This window comes from Bufo gargarizans, chromosome 4 (genome assembly GCF_014858855.1).
Source record: "Bufo gargarizans isolate SCDJY-AF-19 chromosome 4, ASM1485885v1, whole genome shotgun sequence".
NCBI classification, from domain to species: Eukaryota; Metazoa; Chordata; class Amphibia; order Anura; family Bufonidae; genus Bufo; species Bufo gargarizans.
The window spans coordinates 429,555,891-429,575,837 of NC_058083.1; the positions used below are offsets into that span (position 1 = coordinate 429,555,891).

General features: G+C 46.6%; 1 protein-coding gene across 2 annotated transcripts; it reads right to left on the minus strand.

Annotated features, from left to right (window-relative positions):
• Positions 1-553: 553 nt before the first annotated feature.
• Positions 554-11,532, minus strand: MGME1 (mitochondrial genome maintenance exonuclease 1). Of its 2 annotated transcripts, none has more exons than XM_044291702.1 (5): positions 11,476-11,532; positions 7,532-8,110; positions 6,574-6,796; positions 4,532-4,664; positions 554-2,895 (listed from the first exon to the last, which is right to left on the minus strand). In XM_044291702.1, exons 2-5 carry the CDS (start codon positions 8,061-8,063, stop codon positions 2,758-2,760), a joined length of 1,026 nt encoding a protein of 341 aa, XP_044147637.1. In that variant the 5' UTR covers positions 8,064-8,110; positions 11,476-11,532; the 3' UTR covers positions 554-2,757. The 2 variants fall into 2 exon arrangements, with proteins under 2 accessions (XP_044147637.1, XP_044147639.1); XM_044291704.1 differs by lacking the exon at positions 11,476-11,532 and adding an exon at positions 11,352-11,413.
• Positions 11,533-19,947: the final 8,415 nt, after the last annotated feature.

Below are 19,947 nucleotides of genomic sequence, written 5' to 3' on the forward strand. Positions count from 1 at the left end.
TGCCATGGCTGCAAACAGAAAAAAAGACTATGCAGCAGCACCCTGCAAATCAGACAAAGTACAACAATGCCATAGTCACAAAAATGATAGTGCTAAAGTTATGCTTATTTATAAAGTGAGATGCTTGGCCAATGTATTTTGTACAAAACCATCTGAGCCCGTCTGCCGAACGTCAAGGCGATCTCTGTAAGACGGGTCCTAACACTAAATAATACCTGTTATGCGCCAATATGACCACCATAAAATTCAGTGAGTGTTGGATCCACATGCATGCTGGGTCCACTCTGCCCAAATGGTAAAAGGCAGAGTGGACCCAGCATGCATTTGGATCCAACACTCACTGAATTTTATGGTGGCCATATTGGCGCATAAAAGGTAGTATTTAGTGTTAGGACCAGTCTTACAGAGATTGCCTTGACGTACGGCAGACGGGCTCAGATGGTTTTGTACAAAATACATTGGCCAAGCATCTCACTTTATAAATAAGCGTAGCATTAGCACTATAATAATTTCTGTGACTATGGCATTGTCGTACTTTATCTGATTTGCAGGGTGCTGCTGCATTCTTCTTTTTTCTGTGTTCTTCGAGACATACTGTACATTTTACTCTCGTCTTCTTTTATAATTAAACCAGTGAAAAGTTAGATTGAATTTGTTAAGGTTTTTTTTTGGGGGGGGGGGGGGGGGAATTTATCATCAGGGGAATTTTTGAAGTTCGTTTTGACTTTAGTCTGTTACACATAATTTAATAAATTTGGGGCCTCAAGTTGCAGTTGTTACAACTGGCTTACACCTACCGGCAATTAACGTACCTAACCACGCCTACTTTTCATAAGAGGCAATTTCTGCAGCTCCTTCAAGGAATCAGTGTGGTTCCAGTTTGCGAACCCTGCATTAGTGTTATCCAATTTCACACTTTGAGAAAACTGCTAGATATGGTTGAATAAACCCAATGGACCCAATTTAAGCAAGCAAGGGTTAAAGGGTATGATCATGGCCATACACATTCGACGTATGTGCCGTTTCTCTACCTAAAACTGGCTAAAAGTTATGGACAATACGGTAAACGATTGGGAGTGACGGCGTTAGCGGATGTCTGCAGCTACCCCTCTGTTCATTCTTTGTCTGGATGCAGAGCCCGTGGTTTGAAGAGAGGTGTGGATCTCAGTGGTGAGACCGGATCTATTAGACATTTTTGGCATGTCCTGACGATGTACCGTATGTATCTGAGCTGAGAATACAATGTTAAGGGCTCATGCACATGACTGTTGGAGGTTTTGCCGTCTGCAAATTGCGGATCCACAAAACACGGATACCAGCCATTGTGCATTCTGCGGAACTTAACGTCTGGCCCATAATAGAACTGTCCTATCCTTGTCCGGAATACGGACAATAATAGGACTTTTTTTTTTTTTGCAGCACGGCCATGCGGACATGGAAGTCATTTCCGTTGTTTTGCAGCACCTGTTGAAGTGAATGGTTCCACATACAGGCTGCACAAAAAAACTAAGAAATTAAAAGAAAAAGGGGAGGGCCACAGGAAAAAATTATAATACGTTCATGTGCATGAGCCCTTTCAGCCCCGGGCGATTTTTTTCTGTTACCGTTTTTCACTGCGTTCTTCTTGGAGCCATAACTTTTCTTATTTATCCATTCACATAGCCATAGGAGGGCTTGTTTTTGTGGGAAAAAGTGTTCTTTCTAATGGTACCATTTAATATTGCATAAGATGTAGTGCGGAGCTGGAAAACGAATTCCAAATAGGGCGGAATTAGAAAACAAAACAAAAATAAAAAACGATTATGCCATAGTTTTGTGCGTTTCGTTTTTATTGCATTCCCTAGGTGGTAAAACTGACCTGTGACTTTCACTCTCTGGGTAGGTACGATTACAGAGATTCCAAAAAAAAAAAACTTTGGGAAAAATGTATAACTTTTTATAGTTATATCTATGCAGCTATGTGAGGGCTATTTTTTTGCTGGGCGACCTGTAGTTTTAATTGATACTATTTTGGACTGTGTGACTTTTTGATTGCTTTTTATTCTTTTTTTTCCCCGGAGGTGAAGGAGGTTATCGCTGATCATAGACATTAGCTCTGGATCTCTGCTGTGTGAAATAGCACAAAACAGGTGGCTATCACTCCCTCTTCGCTCCAGAGCGGACGCCATCTTTAAAGACCTGACCAGCGCATTACATGTACGACACTGGTCGGGAAAGGGGTCAATAGAAATTTGCATTCTAAACATGTTTATGTTCATGTAAATAGCTCACAACTACAGCCACTAATATAATTGCGGAAGTGCACCTTTAAAGATGAAATTGGGTTAAACATACAAAATTACAAACTATTACTTCTCCAAGTATTAACTTGTAATGTAATTTTAATTAATGATCCAATGAGTTTTATTTTTGAAATTAAAATATATGTTATGGGAGTTTTTTTTTCTTTAAATACAAAATATAATAAAGTCTATATTGCTATATTTTAATTGTCCTATCCTTCAGCTACAAGCATAGTCGCTTCAGTATACAAAAATATATCACCAAAAATTAACAGTTCAGATTATTATACAGTTAACCTTATTATTTTTCATTATTTTTCGTGTTGAAAATCAATCTTCATGGAATCGGTGATCTCCAGGAATGAATGTCATTAACCATTGGCTTTATAGGCAGTGGCTTCACTTCTGTAATACTGGAGGAACCGGAAGAGTTTGACTCTTCCACCCAAAATATATCTTCCTTACAGTGACTATATCATTTCTTTTTTTCTTTGTATTCTTCTAGTCGTAAAAGCCATTTGTCCCAGTAGTGCAAACACATTTCTGAGTTCATAAAATGGGCGTGAGCAGGGGAGCCATCTTTATAGGCAATGACAATTAGGCCACAATCAACCTGGAAAACAGAAGAGATGACCTATAATCTTCCCGCTAGGACAGCAGCACACAGAAGAGGTGACCTATAATCTTCCCGCTAGGACAGCAGCACCCCTTCTCTGTCCCCCACAAGTCTATGACTGATTGTAAAAGGAGGAGATGGACCTTCATGCTGTCACTGACATTATCCATCTCCATGCATTTGGTGCATAAAGGATACCGAGCAGAAACCAACCTCCACTGCCATTTTTTTTTTTAAATCCTTCTATCCAGCTCTCTTTAAGCCTCTCACCAGAAACAATGGTGGGAATGTATCAAGATGCGACTTTTTGAAGCCAGGCTTGATTTCACTTAGAGCTGGTGAAAGGTGTGTCAAATCTGACTGAAGTCTCACTATGTTTGATAGAGTTGGTGGATCTTGGTCTAAAAGTGCTACTCCACGTTCCCTATGCCACCCCACTGCAGGTGTGTTTTTTGCGACTTGCGCCAAGATTTGCAACTTTTGTACACCACACTTGATATACCCTAGAGGAGAATGTACCACCAATGTCAGATAGGTGTGGGTCCCACCTATCTCCAGAATGGGACCCCCTATGTGAGCAGAGAACAGCTGCACATTTGCAGCCGCCCTCAATTCATTTCTATGGGACTGCTGAAAATAGCAGAGCGCTAGCTCAGTTATCTCCAGCAGTCCCATAGAAGTAAAGGGACCAGTGGCCGAGCTTGGGCGGTGCGGTGCATGCTCGCTTGGTTATTTTCAAATCTCCCATGGAAAAGAATGGAGAGCACATCGCACATGCGCTATCCTCCCCTTTCGAAAGATCATTTTGGAGATAGGACCCACACCTTTCTGAAATTGGTGGCATATCCTAGCGATATGCCACCCATGTCTCAGATAAGACAATTCATTAAGGAGGTTATTGCATGAAAAATATTCGCAACCTATCCACAGGACAGGCAACAAATATCCGACCGCCTGGGGAGCGATCCCAGCAATCCCGAAAACAGAACCTCTCAAACTGGAGTGGTATTGTGAAGGTTGGACGACCACACTCCTACAGAAGTGAATGTGGTGGTGGACAGACATTTTCACTACCACTCCATTTTGAGTTGGTATATTTATCACCAAGGAGGAATACTTTTTGCAGATAACCCCTTTAATTTATGTATGCAGATGCTAGGCCAGAAAGTCACTGTAATCTACACCCGGTCCGCAATACAAGGGCGCCAGCCGTGTGCACCCCACATCACGGATGCGGACCCATTCACTTGAATTGGTCCGCAATCCGGGAGATGCGGTACGGAATGGAAGCACGGATCAGAAGCTCACGAAAGCACTACACGGATCGGAAACTCACAAAAGCACTACACGCATTGGAAGCCCACGGAGTGCTGCCGCAGTATTTCTGTCCGTGCCTCCGCACCGAAAAAAAATAGAACATGTTCTATTTTTTTACGGTGAGAACGGATCATGGACCCATTCAAGTTGAATAGGTCTCGATCTGTTCGGACCATCGCACAGATGTTGTCCGTGCATTGGAGACCGCAAATTGCGGTCCCCAATGCACGGAACGGCTGCACAACGGTTGTATGCATGAGGCCTAAGAAAGCATTTGTGCTGGCACATAGTAAGGGGAATATTCCAAGGCACTTACTTGAAAGTTATAATTACTGTCGTGATTTATTGCTCCTATATAGGCAGCTACCTGCAGTGGATTATCAAAGGTGTTCTTTAAGTTTGGTTTCTGCTTTTCAGAGGTTTTCCAGTCTATCACACACAACTTCCCCCTGCAAAAAAAAAAATTTAAAGTAAAATACGATGTTATAGGTAAAAAAAAAACAAAAAAAAAAAAACCTCATCAGTGTAGAAGAAAACGGGGACTAGCATCACCTGCGATGCTAGTGAGGCTCGTACCTGTCGCGGCCTGCTATTGGCTGGCCTCCCCGTCGTCGGATCTTTGGATCCGCGCGACGCGGATCTGCAGCGGCAGCCGTACGGGCATCAGAAGCTGGTGCCGGGGAGTGGAGTATGTATAACCTATATGAGGGGCCTGGGCATTGGGGGGGGGGGGGGGGGTCATTATAACCCCTTTAAGCCCCATTAAACTATTGTTGGCTGAAACCACCACTTTCTGCAGGACTGGACGACAGGCTGTGTATGAGTTGCTAGTCAGTTGATGTCGGGGGAAACAAGGATCGGGTGCACTTTTGATCTCCTGGTAGATAACCCGCCACTAGGTGTCTGGCAGCAGCTTTCTACTCTCTCCATACATGCTGGTCTACAGGGTCAAAAAGCTTTCAGTATTCTCATTTTATTGATTTGTCGCCACCGCTGTGCTAATGGTCCTACCACTCCGTCCCCAAGTCCGGCAATCCAACTCCAAGGCGATATCCACGTGCTATTCACTGCAGATTTCACCCCCTCTAAATTAGAGTTTGAAATCCGACTTCTCTGCACAAGAATGTACATACTGAGGATCTGAGATTACGATTACGATATCTACGTAAAATTGCTCTGCAACATGTGGTTGTGGTTTTGAGGATGTATGAAACCGCATCACTGCGGCCCAGTAATCAAAGAGCTGCAAGGACCACTAGAGAGGCGGCTCTGGAGCGGCGAGTAATGGTTAGTTTTTATTTTACCATATTTTCTGCTGTTATGCTCATTTTTTAGACTCCTAAAAAAAACTCTTTGAAAGGGTCACTGAGTTTTCATAAAACTTTTGATATATCATAGCAGTATATCAAAAGTTTTGATTGGCAGGGGTCTGACAGCTGAGACCCTCATAATCCCTAGAACGAGAGAGAGTAGAGTTCACATATCAAGCTCTCTCTCCTCGCTGCAGGAGACAGACTCAACAGAAAGTCTTTGGGCCTGTATCACAACTAATGATGAAAGTGAATGGGACTGCCTTTAAACCCGCAAGAAATCGCTATGATCTTTGGCCACGTGACATTTGTCGTGGATAAAGTGGCTGTGTACCCCTAGTCTAAAGTAATGTACTAAGCCTGTGGTGGCACGAAATGGGAACAGCTTATTGCTCAACTCACTGCGGCATCAAGCCCAAATGTCTGATCTACTGTACATCAGACCACAGAAAGTACTTACCTCACATTGATAGTAACCCCATCAAATACCCCCTCACATAATGGGCAACATGGGGTTAATATGGAGGTACATGATGGAGTCACTTGCTATTAATGCGAGGCACGTGGCTTTATCAATTTGGACCTCCACGTGCCTTACGTTAATAGTAAATACCCTCATCATGTACCTCACATTAACTCCATCTTGCCCATTATGTGAGGAGGTACGTGATGGGGTCACTTACTATTAATGTGAAGCACATGGAGGTACTAAAGTAATAACACTGTGTGCCTCACATTAATAAGTGACCCCTATTATTTATCTCACATAATGGCAACATTGGGATTAACCTCAATGTTCCTCTATGCTGCTGGCAGCTCATGGACCTAAGGTGCTGTTCACACTAACGTCAACAAAAGCAATGGAGCTGTGCCAGATCTGTCATATGAGATCCAAATGACCTATAATGTGGGCCATTTTCTTGACGGCAAGCATAGTGCTGTACGCTGTGCTTATCTTGCCGTTGAGAGCAGCATAAAAATTCAGTAGCTACAGTAGACCTCTTTCTTATTCTTCTACATGCAAAAAACAAGGGAACAGGTATCTCACCGATACTGAGCCACACAGTCTACAAAACCCAAGTACTGGAGATCTGAATGCACCACGGCGCTTTCAAGACTCTGGACTCTCACAACATCAGACAGCACATCTTCCACACTGTTCATATATCCCACCAGTTCTTCTGTGTCTTCCGCTTTCTGGGTATATTGCTCCGCAGACAAAAGCAGATCCTCTAGTTGGGCATGAAAGAGCTTTCCTTGGGAGAACACGGCTTAAAGAGAGTCAAACAGATTATTCAGTATATATCTTAATTGTCAAAGAAGCTACTATAACTATATATAATAATTACCGTATTTTTCACTCTATAGGACGCATAAGACCAAAGGATGGGGGGGGGGGGGGAGAAAATGTCACTGCGTCTTATGGTGTAAGTATTAGTGAGCGCTTCAGGTATGGAAACTCTCACTAGTTCACAGTAGGACTGGGGAGCGGTCGTAGTGCTGGCTCTACTCACCCCTCCTTGGTCTTCTCTAGGCGCCGCGCCGTACTGTCCTTACTGCATACAGCATCAGGATGTAGTGCGTGCACCAAGACCTGACGCTGGATCTGCAGAGGTGTCGCAGTCCCAAGCTGGAAAGGCAAGTTCATTTATTTAATTTATGTCTGATAGGAGTCTTATCTGAGGTCTAATTAGTAATAGGGGTCTGAGGTCTAATAATCAATGGGGGTCTGATCGGAGGACTAATGAGGAATGGGGGGGGTCTGATCAAAGGTCTAATGAGGAATGGGGTTTTGATTTGAAGTTTGGAATGGGTGTATGTTGAATTTTTGGGGTCCGAATTGGGTGTCTGCCCTAAGGTCTGATGAAGATTGGGGGTCTAATGATTTTTATTTATTTTTTTCTTCCTCTAAATCCTAGGTGCTGATAGAGCGAAAAATATGGTATACAGCATGAGACATCAGAAGACAATGCACTTCTAATAAAATTGATGTACTGTAAGTATACCTGCAGTGTACTCTATGAAGCCTTCTTCTCCCAGTTCCATGATCATCCTCTGTTTCCACCTTTCCAAATAAAATGCCTGCTCCATCGGCATGGTCTGCTGAAGAATTCGGGTGACACTTGGCAGTCTACCATTGATCATCTGATTCTTGCCTGGGAGGCCGATCTTCACTGGCATGTTAGGATCTGTCTTCACATTCAAAATGACTTTATTGGGATTATTTAATGGAATGTGCTTTTGAGGAACCTTTGGCTGAGAGTCTTGCGATGATGGACTCTTTGACCTGACTACTTTACCATACAAGAAACTGTCCTCTTCAAATATCCTCTCTGGGTTTTGAGAACTGGTTTTGGAGGTGGTTACCGTCCGCACTAGATCTCCATATTTTTCCTGGTTGACATCTTCATAACCATTTACTTTTTTCTTCCTGCTGAGACTAAAGGATGTGGATAAGAAAACCGGCAAGCACAGTTGATGGGGCAGGACATCTACTAGTCTTCTGCAGCTTCTGCCTAGTAGCTGAAGAGGTTTCATTGTGATCAGTGGGAATACAGACGTGCTGAACAAAGAGGCTTAAATAGCTGTAGAAGGAAGAATAGGGTAAAAAAAAAAATTGGAAAAAAATCCAACATCAAAATAGAAACCCTGATTCAAGTACTGGAGACTAGAATCACTGCTGATGTGTCAATAGTCCATTTTGTCGCCATTTGGGTTGAGTCAAAAATTTGCTGTTGGGCAGTTTTAGTTCTCTTTTGCTCTCCTCTCAGGTCCCTTTATCTATTCAGTCTTGTAGGATTGCTTTCACAAATGCCATTGTGACGCACTTTTTTTTTTAAACAATGACTGGATTCGGAAAGAGAGGAACCTTTGCCGTCCATTTGCAATCCACTTTTGACACTGGTTTCATAACCTGCATCAAAACGTGTTCACACTGCAAAATACTTGTGCTCAAAAATCTGTGGCAGATCAGATAAAAAACAGCCTGATTTTACACTGCAGCATATTTTAGCCCATTCCAACTGACTACAATGGGTAACGTGACATCAAATATGCTTTAGAGAAGTAACACGCCACTTATGAAGTATTTTGGGGACAAGGGGAGGCATTTTGGTAGCATTTATGTAGCAAGCACTGGACCAGCAATGCAGAAAAGGCGCTGGAGAAAGGGGCGAGTATAACACCATTTGTTATTTTAAGGCCATTGGAGGGCTTTTCTGAGATTTTAATTATCTCGGACAACCCCTTCAAAACTCTAAGAAATGTAATAAGCGCATCTACATGTTTCTCTCTAGCTTTCAAAAAAGCTTGTTATGGATGTGGCACATCCACTCCACATGCTGGTGGTGCATAGTCGTTGTGCTTTCAACAGATCCGATCCAGCGCCAAAGGGGTTCAAGATGGCAGTAGTGGCTTAGCTCAGTGGGGTAATGGGTTGAGGCTAAGGTGACCACTTTCATAACCCTACTTGCAATATTTAAAGAAGTTATCCATTACTATGACAGACCTCCTAGAGTGGCTGGACCTTCAGTGGTGATCATACTTACCTGGTCCCTTCCACTGTGTTTGGTCTCCATTCCTCCAAGTCCGGCTGTTCCTCTCCCTGCTGCCCTGAAATCCACATCTTGTTGACCGGGGTAGGAGGGCACGAGACAGCTGCAACCAATCACTGGTCACAGTGGTGACCTGCTACCCGTACAGCGCTGGCTACAGGGACCCCGGTACAGCGCTGGCTACAGGGACCCCCGTACAGCGCTGGCTACAGGGACCCCCGTACAGTATCAGCTACAGGACCCCCAGAAATCTGGCCACTCTAGCAGCTGAGACTGAATTTTAGAGCTTCATGTACACGACCGTGTTTTTGGTCTGCATCCGTGCAGACCCAAACCCCACTTCAATGGGGACGGCAAAATACATGGATAGCACACTGTGTGTACCATTCATAGTATTAATGCCTATTGTGCCCCATTGATAGTAGTAATGCCCATTGTGCCCCATTCATAGTAGTAATCCCCATTATGCCCCATTCATAGTAGTAATCCCCATTATGCCCCAATCACAGTAATAATGCCCACTCTGTGCCCCATAACAGATATGCCCACCCCTTCACAGGAGTAATACCCTCTGTGCCCCCTTCATAGTACTAATGCCCATTGTGCCCCATTCACAGTAGTAATACCCATTGTGCCCCATTCACAGTAGTAATGCCCATTGTGCCCCATTCACAGTAGTAATGCCCATTGTGCCCCATTCACAGTAGTAATGCCCATTGTGCCCCATTCACAGTAGTAATACCCATTGTGCCCCATTCACAGTAGTAATGCCCATTGTGCCCCATTCACAGTAGTAATGCCCATTGTGCCCCATTCACAGTAGTAATGCCCATTGTGCCCCATTCACAGTAGTAATGCCCATTGTGCCCCATTCACAGTAGTAATGCCCATTGTGCCCCATTCACAGTAGTAATGCCCATTGTGCCCCATTCACAGTAGTAATGCCCATTGTGCCCCATTCACAGTAGTAATGCCCATTGTGCCCCATTCACAGTAGTAATGCCCATTGTGCCCCATTCACAGTAGTAATGCCCATTGTGCCCCATTCACAGTAGTAATGCCCATTGTGCCCCATTCACAGTAGTAATGCCCATTGTGCCCCATTCACAGTAGTAATGCCCATTGTGCCCCTTCACAGTAGTAATGCCCATTGTGCCCCCTTCATAGTAGTAATGCCCATCGTGCCCCATTAATAGTATTGCCCATTGTGCCCCATTCACAGTAGTAATGCCCATTGTGCCCCCTTCATAGTAGTAATGCCCATTGTGCCCCATCCACAGTAGTAATGCCCATTGTGCCCCATCCACAGTAGTAATGCCCTCTGTGCCCCCTTTGTAGTAAGTAGTAATGCCCTCTGTGCCCCCTTCATAGTAGCATGACCCCTGTGCCCCCTCCATACTAGCAATGACCTCTGCGGCCCCGCCATAGTAGCAATGACCTCTGCGGCCCCTCCATAGTAGCAATGACCTCTGCGGCCCCTCCATAGTAGCAATGACGTCTGCGGCCCCTCCATAGTAGCAATGACGTCTGCAGCCCCTCCATAGTAGCAATGACGTCTGCGGCCCCTTCATAGTAGCAATGACGTCTGCGGCCCCTTCATAGTAGCAATGACGTCTGCGGCCCCTTCATAGTAGCAATGACGTCTGCGGCCCCTCCATAGTAGCAATGACGTCTGCGGCCCCTTCATAGTAGCAATGACGTCTGCGGCCCCTCCATAGTAGCAATGACGTCTGCGGCCCCTTCATAGTAGCAATGACGTCTGCGGCCCCTCCATAGTAGCAATGACGTCTGCGGCCCCTTCATAGTAGCAATGACGTCTGCGGCCCCTCCATAGTAGCAATGACGTCTGCGGCCCCTTCATAGTAGCAATGCCCTCTGTGTTAAAAAAAACAAAAAAACACAACTACTCACCTTGTCCCGTTCCTGATGCTCACATCCAGCCCTGCAGCACTGTGTGGGAGGAGCTTAGGCAGATTCCAGGCTGCAGGCTCCTCCCACACAGGCCTGTCTTCAGGCTGAACGGTGGAGGATCCAGCCTGTGCACACAGATCGGCACTGGCTCTGGACAAGCACTGAACTCATAACGTTTACTTTCTCCTCCAAACAAAGCTCCGCCCCTATGGTCACATGACATGTCCTTCGCGCCTCTCCCGCACTGCTGAGCTCCGCCCCCTCCTTGCACCCCACTGCACGCCAGCCTCTTATTGTGCAGAAATGTCAGGACAATAAATCTATAACGCATTATCTGTCAGTGCCAGTCACAGTACTGTACCGCTGCTGCTTCCAGACTGCGTTCCCTCTAGCAGCCCCCACTACAGGCCTCTTCTATCCCACCAGGTTCTATCAGCACCTGCAACACCACGTCACAGCATGTACCACAGTCGCCCGTCACTTACCCGTCCTGTATCAAAAAGCAGCTAAGCACATTCCCAGCTATCGGCCATTACTTTGCCGGGAAATGCATCTTGGGAAATGTAGTTTCAGTGTCAACCAGTAGTGCGCGCGTCTTACTTGGAAAAACTACATTGTCCATAATGCAAAGTAATGCGTCTGTGATTGGTCGCCGCTCTGTAGAGGCTGTGCGGTGGCGCGTAAGTTGTCTGTGAGGTGTGGAAGGCAAGACATATATACAGCCCTGTCTATGCCCAGTATACATATATACAGCCCTGTCTATGCCCAGTACACATATATACAGCCCTGTCTATGCCCAGTACACATATATACAGCCCTGTCTATGCCCAGTACACATATATACAGCCCTGTCTATGCCCAGTACACATATATACAGTGCTGTCTATGCCCAGTACACATATATACAGCCCTGTCTATGCCCAGTACACATATATACAGCTCTGTCTATGCCCAGTATACATATATACAGCCCTGTCTATGCCCAGTACACATATATACAGCCCTGTCTTTGCCCAGTACACATATATACAGTGCTGTCTATGCCCAGTACACATATATACAGCCCTGTCTATGCCCAGTACACATATATACAGCGCTGTCTATGCCCAGTACACATATATACAGTGCTGTCTATGCCCAGTACACCTATATACAGCCCTGTCTATGCCCAGTACACCTATATACAGCGCTGTCTATGCCCAGTACACATATATACAGCCCTGTCTATGCCCAGTACACATATATACAGCGCTGTCTATGCCCAGTACACATATATATACAGCGCTGTCTATGCCCAGTACACATATATACAGCGCTGTCTATGCCCGGTACACATATATACAGCCCTGTCTATGCCCGGTACACATATATACAGTGCTGTCTATGCCCAGTACACATATACAGCGCTGTCTTTGCCCAGTACACATATATACAGCGCTGTCTATGCCCAGTACACATATATACAGCGCTGTCTATGCCCAGTACACAGATATACAGCGCTGTCTATGCCCAGTACACATATATACAGCCCTGTCTATGCCCAGTACACAGATATATACAGCGCTGTCTATGCCCAGTACAGATATATACAGCGCTGTCTATGCCCAGTACACATATATACAGCGCTGTCTATGCCCAGTACACATATATACGGTGTGTCTATGCCCAGTATACATATATATACAGCGCTGTCTATGCCCAGTAAACAGATATACGGTGCTGTCTATGCCCAGTACACAGATATACGGCCCTGTCTATGCCCAGTACACATATATACGGTGTGTCTATGCCCAGTACACATATATATACAGCGCTGTCTATGCCCAGTACACAGATATACAGCGCTGTCTATGCCCAGTACACAGATATACGACGCTGTCTATGCCCAGTACACAAATATACGGCGCTGTCTATGCCCAGTACACATATATACAGCGCTGTCTATGCCCAGTACACATATATACAGCGCTGTCTATGCCCAGTACACATATATACAGCGCTGTCTATGCCCAGTACACAGATATACAACGCTGTCTATGCCCAGTACACATATATACAGCGCTGTCTATGCCCAGTACAGATATATACAGCGCTGTCTATGCCCAGTACAGATATATACAGCGCTGTCTATGCCCAGTACACCTATATACAGCGCTGTCTATGCCCAGTACACATATATACAGCGCTGTCTATGCCCAGTACAGATATATACAGCGCTGTCTATGCCCAGTACACATATATACAACGCTGTCTATGCCCAGTACACATATATACAGCGCTGTCTATGCCCAGTACAGATATATACAGCGCTGTCTATGCCCAGTACAGATATATACAGCGCTGTCTATGCCCAGTACAGATATATACAGCGCTGTCTATGCCCAGTACACATATATACAGCGCTGTCTATGCCCAGTACACATATATACGGTGTGTCTATGCCCAGTATACATATATATACAGCGCTGTCTATGCCCAGTAAACAGATATACGGTGCTGTCTATGCCCAGTACACATATATACGGTGTGTCTATGCCCAGTACACATATATATACAGCGCTGTCTATGCCCAGTACACAGATATACAGCGCTGTCTATGCCCAGTACACAGATATACGACGCTGTCTATGCCCAGTACACAAATATACGGCGCTGTCTATGCCCAGTACACATATATACAGCGCTGTCTATGCCCAGTACACAGATATACAGCGCTGTCTATGCCCAGTACACAGATATACAGCGCTGTCTATGCCCAGTACACAGATATACAACGCTGTCTATGCCCAGTACACAAATATACGGCGCTGTTTATGCCCAGTACACATATATACAGCGCTTTGTGTGAGGAACAACCTAACTACTATGATGTGAAGTGTTACTGTTCATTATATGTAGTGTTTTGTATCATAATTTTATTTTAAAGGGGCCCTAGACTTTGTGTTTGTACCTGCTAATTGATGTTTGCTCCCACATGCAGACAGGATAAGGCCTCATGCACACAAACACGTAGTGCAAATTGTGGTCTGCAATGCACGGTCACCGACCGTAGGGCCGCCACATGCGGACGTGGACCCATTTACTTGAATGGGGTCCGCGATTCATATCTGTCAGTGTTCACCACAAAAAAGTAATGCATGTAGCCTAACGCTGGGTTCACACTTGAGCGTTTTACAGCGCGTTCCTACGCGCTGTAAAACGCACAACAGGCAAGAACCAATGATTCCCTATGGGAATGGTTCTCACCTGGGCGTTTTACAGCGCGTACGATCGCGCTGTAAAACGCCCGACGCTCAAACAAGTGCTTGAGCTTTTTTTTGGGCGCTTGTCGCGCGTTCCCGCACATAGAAATTCGGGAACGCGCGACAATGTGTGAACGCCAGTCTCTGTATGCGCGATTGTAAACGCCCGTACAATCGCGCATACAGAGCGCTCGTTTCAGCTCAGGTCTGAACCCAGCGTAAGGGTCCATGGATCTGCAAATCACGGACATCGGCGATGTGCATTCCGCATTTTGCAGATGAGGGCCCGGCAAGCACACGGTCATATGCATGAGCCCTCACCTGTAAGATATGTATTCTTTCTGAAGATTTTAAGGGATTGTCCTATCTTATATAGAGATGGTGTATTGGTAGGACATGTCATTAGTATATGATCAGTGGGGTCTGACCTGTGGGACCTTCACCAGTCCTGAGATTAGAGGGGGTGCAGTGCTACATGCCCTTCTACATGGACTGATGATCGTGGAGGAGCATTCCTAGGAATGTTAGCTTGGTGCCAATAATTGGCCCATGTAACGGTGCGAAGAATCACCAAGTGGATGAGAAAACGCTCATCAGGTGATCGTATCTTTAGGCCGGCACACAAAATTATTGGGGGTCATTTACTAAGAGCGCCTTTTTTTACGCTGGTCTTAGACTCCCACCTACACTGCTATAACATCCGGCTAATTAATGGCGAGCCGTGCACCTACAGATGCCAAATTATAGTGCCTTTCTGGGACATCCTCAGATCATCAACATCAGATTTCGGGGTCTGACACCCCCATCAATCAACTATGCTGGGTAGCTGGCGGTGTCGGAAACTCTATACTGGAAGGAGCCTGAAGCAGAAGGCTTCACCGACCGGGAAGATAAAACCAGCTCAGTTACCCATAGCAGCCAATCAGATTCCGTCTTTATTTATCAGCTCTGAAATATTAAAGGAGGAATCTGGTTGCTATGGGTAACTGAGCCAGTTCTACTTTACACCATTTTTGATAAATCTCCCCCACTGTGTAGTGACTGTTCTTGGGAACTGCCGTTTAGCTCCCATCCAAGTGAATAGGAATAGGGTGCTTTTACATGTCATTTTTTCATGAGTTTTTTTTTTGCTGCAAAAACACCAGCTCCAGGTATTAGTTGAAGGTCTATGGAACATATGAAACACAGGGCACACAAGAGTTTTTTTGGCTACTGATGATTTTATTAATTAGGTGTTATTTTTGGACTTTCTGGCTTCTTCTAAAAAATGCATCACGATGGAGCTCTTGGCGTTCTTTCAGGCATTTTGGCAACATCTTCTCTATTAGGAAAACCAGCATGAAGAAAACACTAGTGGTAAGACACAGCAGTCCAGATTTAGTCTAAAAAGTGGCACATTTTGGTTCAACTAGGGTTCCCTTACGTCCTACCAGCAGCACAGATGGGGTTAACTGCCCCCCGTGGACTGGTAGGACCGGCGGAATGTTTAATGAGCCCAAAGAATAAACCAATAAAAGAACTCCAGCTCCCTTAAAGGGAGGGGTTCATCCCCCAGCCCACCGTGTTTTTTTCTGTCCTTTGGACAGGTGGACTGGCGAGTTTTACTCTCTCCTTGTTGAGAATTGGGGACGTTTTTTTGACTCTTAGAGCCATGAGTGTCCCCCTTTTTTTCCAGTTGTTAGTGCGCTTATTTTTGCGCCTCATTTTCTGCAAGTGGATTAGTCTACTTGCCTCGGTCTCCCCCTGTGAGTCGGCAGCGCTCCGCTGCATGGCTGGTATGGGCGCCGCCATGACCGGAAGTGACGCGGGCCTAGCCGCGGCGTCACTTCCGGTCCCTCGGCCGGCCGTTCGGTCCTGACTGCAGAAATTCAGGATAAAGAGTACCGGCCGGTTTTTTTCTTTCTCTAGGGGGGATGGAGGTGTGGTGGGGATCACCACTTATTCATTAACCTTCTCTTTCAGGGAAGGCTACAGCTGATGAATGGCAGTATCGTTAGGGGGAGGATTATTTTAACAAAGACCACTCCCCTGGGCGGAGCTACTCTATTTAAGCTCCCTGCTTCCATTCAGTCGGTCTCTGGCTGCGCTGCTCTTACAAGCAAGCTCCAGAGTCTCCTGCAGTTCTGTGATATTTCTCTATCCAGACGGGATTTTTTTTTGCCTTTCAGAGCTTATTACTGACTCCTCTGGTTCGTGCTCCTAAAAATCATGGAGGGCTTTTCCCTTATTTCTTTTAGGATGTTTTGATGTTTTAATTGTTTTCCCTTTCTATTTTCAGCTATGGCCTCTCCCCAAGAGCCCAATCAGCTACGGAAAACAGCTACCAAGAGGAAACACCTGGCTTGCTATGACTGCAATACGCCTCTTGATGAGAGCTGCCCTTTCTCCAGGTGTGACAGTTGTCGTTCCACCACTGCTACTGAGCCTTCGATGCAGGACATGTACCAGTGGGCCAAGACTTATGTTGACGATTCCATTCAAGGGGTCGTACGTCTCCTTAATGAGAGGCTACCTGTTCCCTCCCAAGCTCCTATGGAGGTGAGCGGGGGCCCCGATAGGCCTTTACCCCTTTCTGTGGGGTCATCTTCTTCTGAGGAAGAAGAATCGACTTCTGGCTTTTTTCCACCGGAAAAGACTCAGAAGCTTCTGAGGTCCATCAGGTCGGGGGACCATGATGTTGACGTAGGGGAGTCTTCCGATCCCGCCTACCGGACCCAGCGGGTCTTTAGGGCAGATGAGACCCTTCTCTCTGTGATGCGCACAGAGTGGAAAAAGCCGGAAAAAGGCCCAGTCCTTACCAGGAAATTCAAACAAATGTTCCCAATGGCTAAACCCTTAGTGGAATCGTGGGGTTCCATTCCTAAGGTGGACATGGCAATTGCCAAGTTGTCCAGGCGCACTCTGGTTCCTGCAGACGATGGGTCTAGCCTGCAGGACCCTCTAGATAGAAGGACAGAGTGCACCCTTAGACGAGGTTACTCGGCTGCCGCCGCTTCCGCCTCGACTTCCATTGCTGCCACAGAGGTCTCGTCCTTCCTCAGAGCCAGGTTGAATCAGATCCAGACGGATGTCGACCAGAGTGTCTCTCGCGATGATATCCTCGCTGCCTTCAAGTCCGTCAATTTGGCCATGGACTTCCTATGTGACACAGCCCAACTTCAGTTAAAGTTGGCAGCCAAAACAATGGCTTTAGTATCTGCCGCTAGGAGACCTCTGTGGCTGAAACCTTGGAACGCAGATAATGCGTCCAAGTATAACCTCTGTGGGCTCCCCTTTGAACCTGGCCGTCTATTCGGATCTGAATTAGACACCATTATGGAGGGTCTTTCAGATAAAAAGGGGAAGAGTCTCCCCCAACAATCCTTTCGAGGCAGGGGTAGACAAGCCCGCGGGGGCCGGCCAGGACAGCAGGTTGGACGCAGAGATTGGGGGGGGCCGCCTAGAAAATTTTCTAGGCGCTCCCGTAAACCCACCAGGGAGGCAAAACAAACCTCCTGACTATGGGCCTCTCTGAGGCTCTTGGATAAGCCCTGCTATCCCTGTCGTTACACTTCTGGTTTTTCCCGTACCCCTTCTCCACCTCCCTCTAAGGGGGCGTCTTTTATCCAGACTCTTATGGGCCCAAGAAATCCCGCATCCTTGGGTCCAAAATATCGTTGCCATAGGCAATCTAATAGACCTTGTTTTTCTCCCCCCAGGAAGACTCATTGCTACTCGCAGTTTTTTGCCGGCCAGGCAAAGAATCTTGGAGGTCTATGTTCAAGACTACCTTTCCAAGGGAACCCTGGAGGAGGTACCGGCAGGGGAGAAGGGTCTAGGGATTTATTCTCCAGTATACCTGGTTCCCAAGAAGACGGGAGATCTTCGGACGATCATAGATTGAATACTTCTCAATCCCTTTTTAAGGAGGACCAGATTCCACACGGAAACTATAAGGTCGGTCAGCCACCTCCTCAGCTCTGGGGAGGTGATGGCCATTCTGGACCTCAAGGCTGGGAAATTTTTCAGGCTCACGGTCCAGATACTAGGAGTAGGCAGACATCTCCAGTTTGCCGCCCCTCCCTTCGGAATCTCGTCTGCCCCCCTGACCTTCACCAAGGTCATAGTATCGGTAGTGGCAGCATTGAGACTCCAAGATCTGACCATTGTCCCTTACTTGGACATCTGGCCTCTACTTTCCCATCTTCTTCATGTCGCATTTTTTCTTCTGCTCCACCTAGGTTGGATTGTCAACTGGCTGAAGTCGAACGTGAGCCCTTCGACTTCTATCCGTCATCTAGGATTCTTAGTCGACTCTCTGGAGATGTCCCTCCAGTTGACACCAGAAAGAAGAATGCGGATACAGGACCTAGCAAGGTTCCCTTATGTACCACAACGAGTCTCCATATGGACCCTCATGAAGATGGTGGGGCTCGTGTCAGCGATTGTGGATGCAGTCCCTTGAGCTTTATAGCACCTCCGGCCCCTTTAGTCGGAGGTCTTAAACAAACGGAACGGCAGCCCCCTGGGGCTAGATTCCCTGTGCCCCCTATTCAACCAGTCCCAACTTTCCCCCACAGGGTGGTTTTATCTACCACAGGGGAAGTCTATGACCCAACCAGCTTGGCTCATATTGACCATGGACGCGTCCCTAGTAGGCTGGGACGCTCATATAGACGGGTCCCCAGTTCGGGGATCCTGGTCTCCTCAGGAGTGGCATCTTTTTTCAAATCTCCACGAGATGTGTGCTATCCGGCTAGCCCTCCTTCACTTCGCCCCTCAGATTCGGGGCAAAGCAGTGAAAGTCCCGTCAGACAACAGGACTGTCGTGCTTTATATAGACAAGCAGGGAGGCACAAGATTCTTACCCCTTCCGTCTGTGATCGGGGTAATTCTGCGGTGGCCAGAGCTGAACTTATCCCATCTATCCGCCACTCACATCTGAGGCTCCTTCAACGTCATCACGCACCGCCTAAATTGCGGCCTATCGACCATGGAATGGTCACTACATCCGGAGATCTTCAAATAGTTAGTCCTCAGATGGGGGATGCCATAGGAGTATCTCATGGCAACCGAGTTCAACGCCAAGGTACAGAGGTTTTGTTCCCTAGACAGGGAGGACAACCCCCTGGCGATAGGCGCTCTGACAACACCGTGGAGGTTCAGGCTGGCGTACATCTTCCCTCCCCTTTCCATGATTCCGAGGGTATTGATGAAAATCCGTCAGGATCAGGCCTCGGTAATAGCCATCATACCATTTTGGCCCAAGAGATCCTGGTTTTCCCAGCTCATTCAGATGAGTCGGGGACAATATTGGAGACTCCCCCCGGAGCAGACCCTGGTGTCATGGGACACGCATCTCTGCCCAGATCTGCACAGACTCAACCTGACAGCCTGGAGGTTGATCAGTCCCTTCCCAGAGTGGATGGGCTCTCTGAGTCGGTCCTGAGAACTTTATCGCATTCCAGAGCAGAGTCTACTAAAAAGGCCTACTCCCGGATCATGAGGATCTTCACCTCTTGGTGTAGCTCCAACCAGGTGGCGTTTGCAGATCCGCCCCTCGCAGCGATCTTACAGTTCCTTCAGGATGGGATGGACAGAGGTCTCGCCCCATCTACCCTAAAGGTCCAAGTGTTTGCCATCTCGGCCTGTCTTAACAGACCATATTCTCGGGACCCTCTCATCAAGCGCTTCCTTAAAGGAGCGGAAAGATTGAAGCCTACAATACTGAAACCC

Excerpts from the sequence above, each read along its gene's own strand:
- MGME1 (XM_044291702.1), bottom strand. The coding sequence starts at position 8,063 with ATGAAACCTCTTCAGCTACTAGGCAGAAGCTGCAGAAGACTAGTAGAT. Across the intron at positions 4,665-6,573 it reads GACTGTGTGGCTCAGTATCG|GGGGAAGTTGTGTGTGATAG; the intron begins GTGAGATACCTG and ends TTTTTTTTGCAG. Across the intron at positions 2,896-4,531 it reads ACAGTAATTATAACTTTCAA|GTTGATTGTGGCCTAATTGT; the intron begins GTAAGTGCCTTG and ends TCTGTTTTCCAG.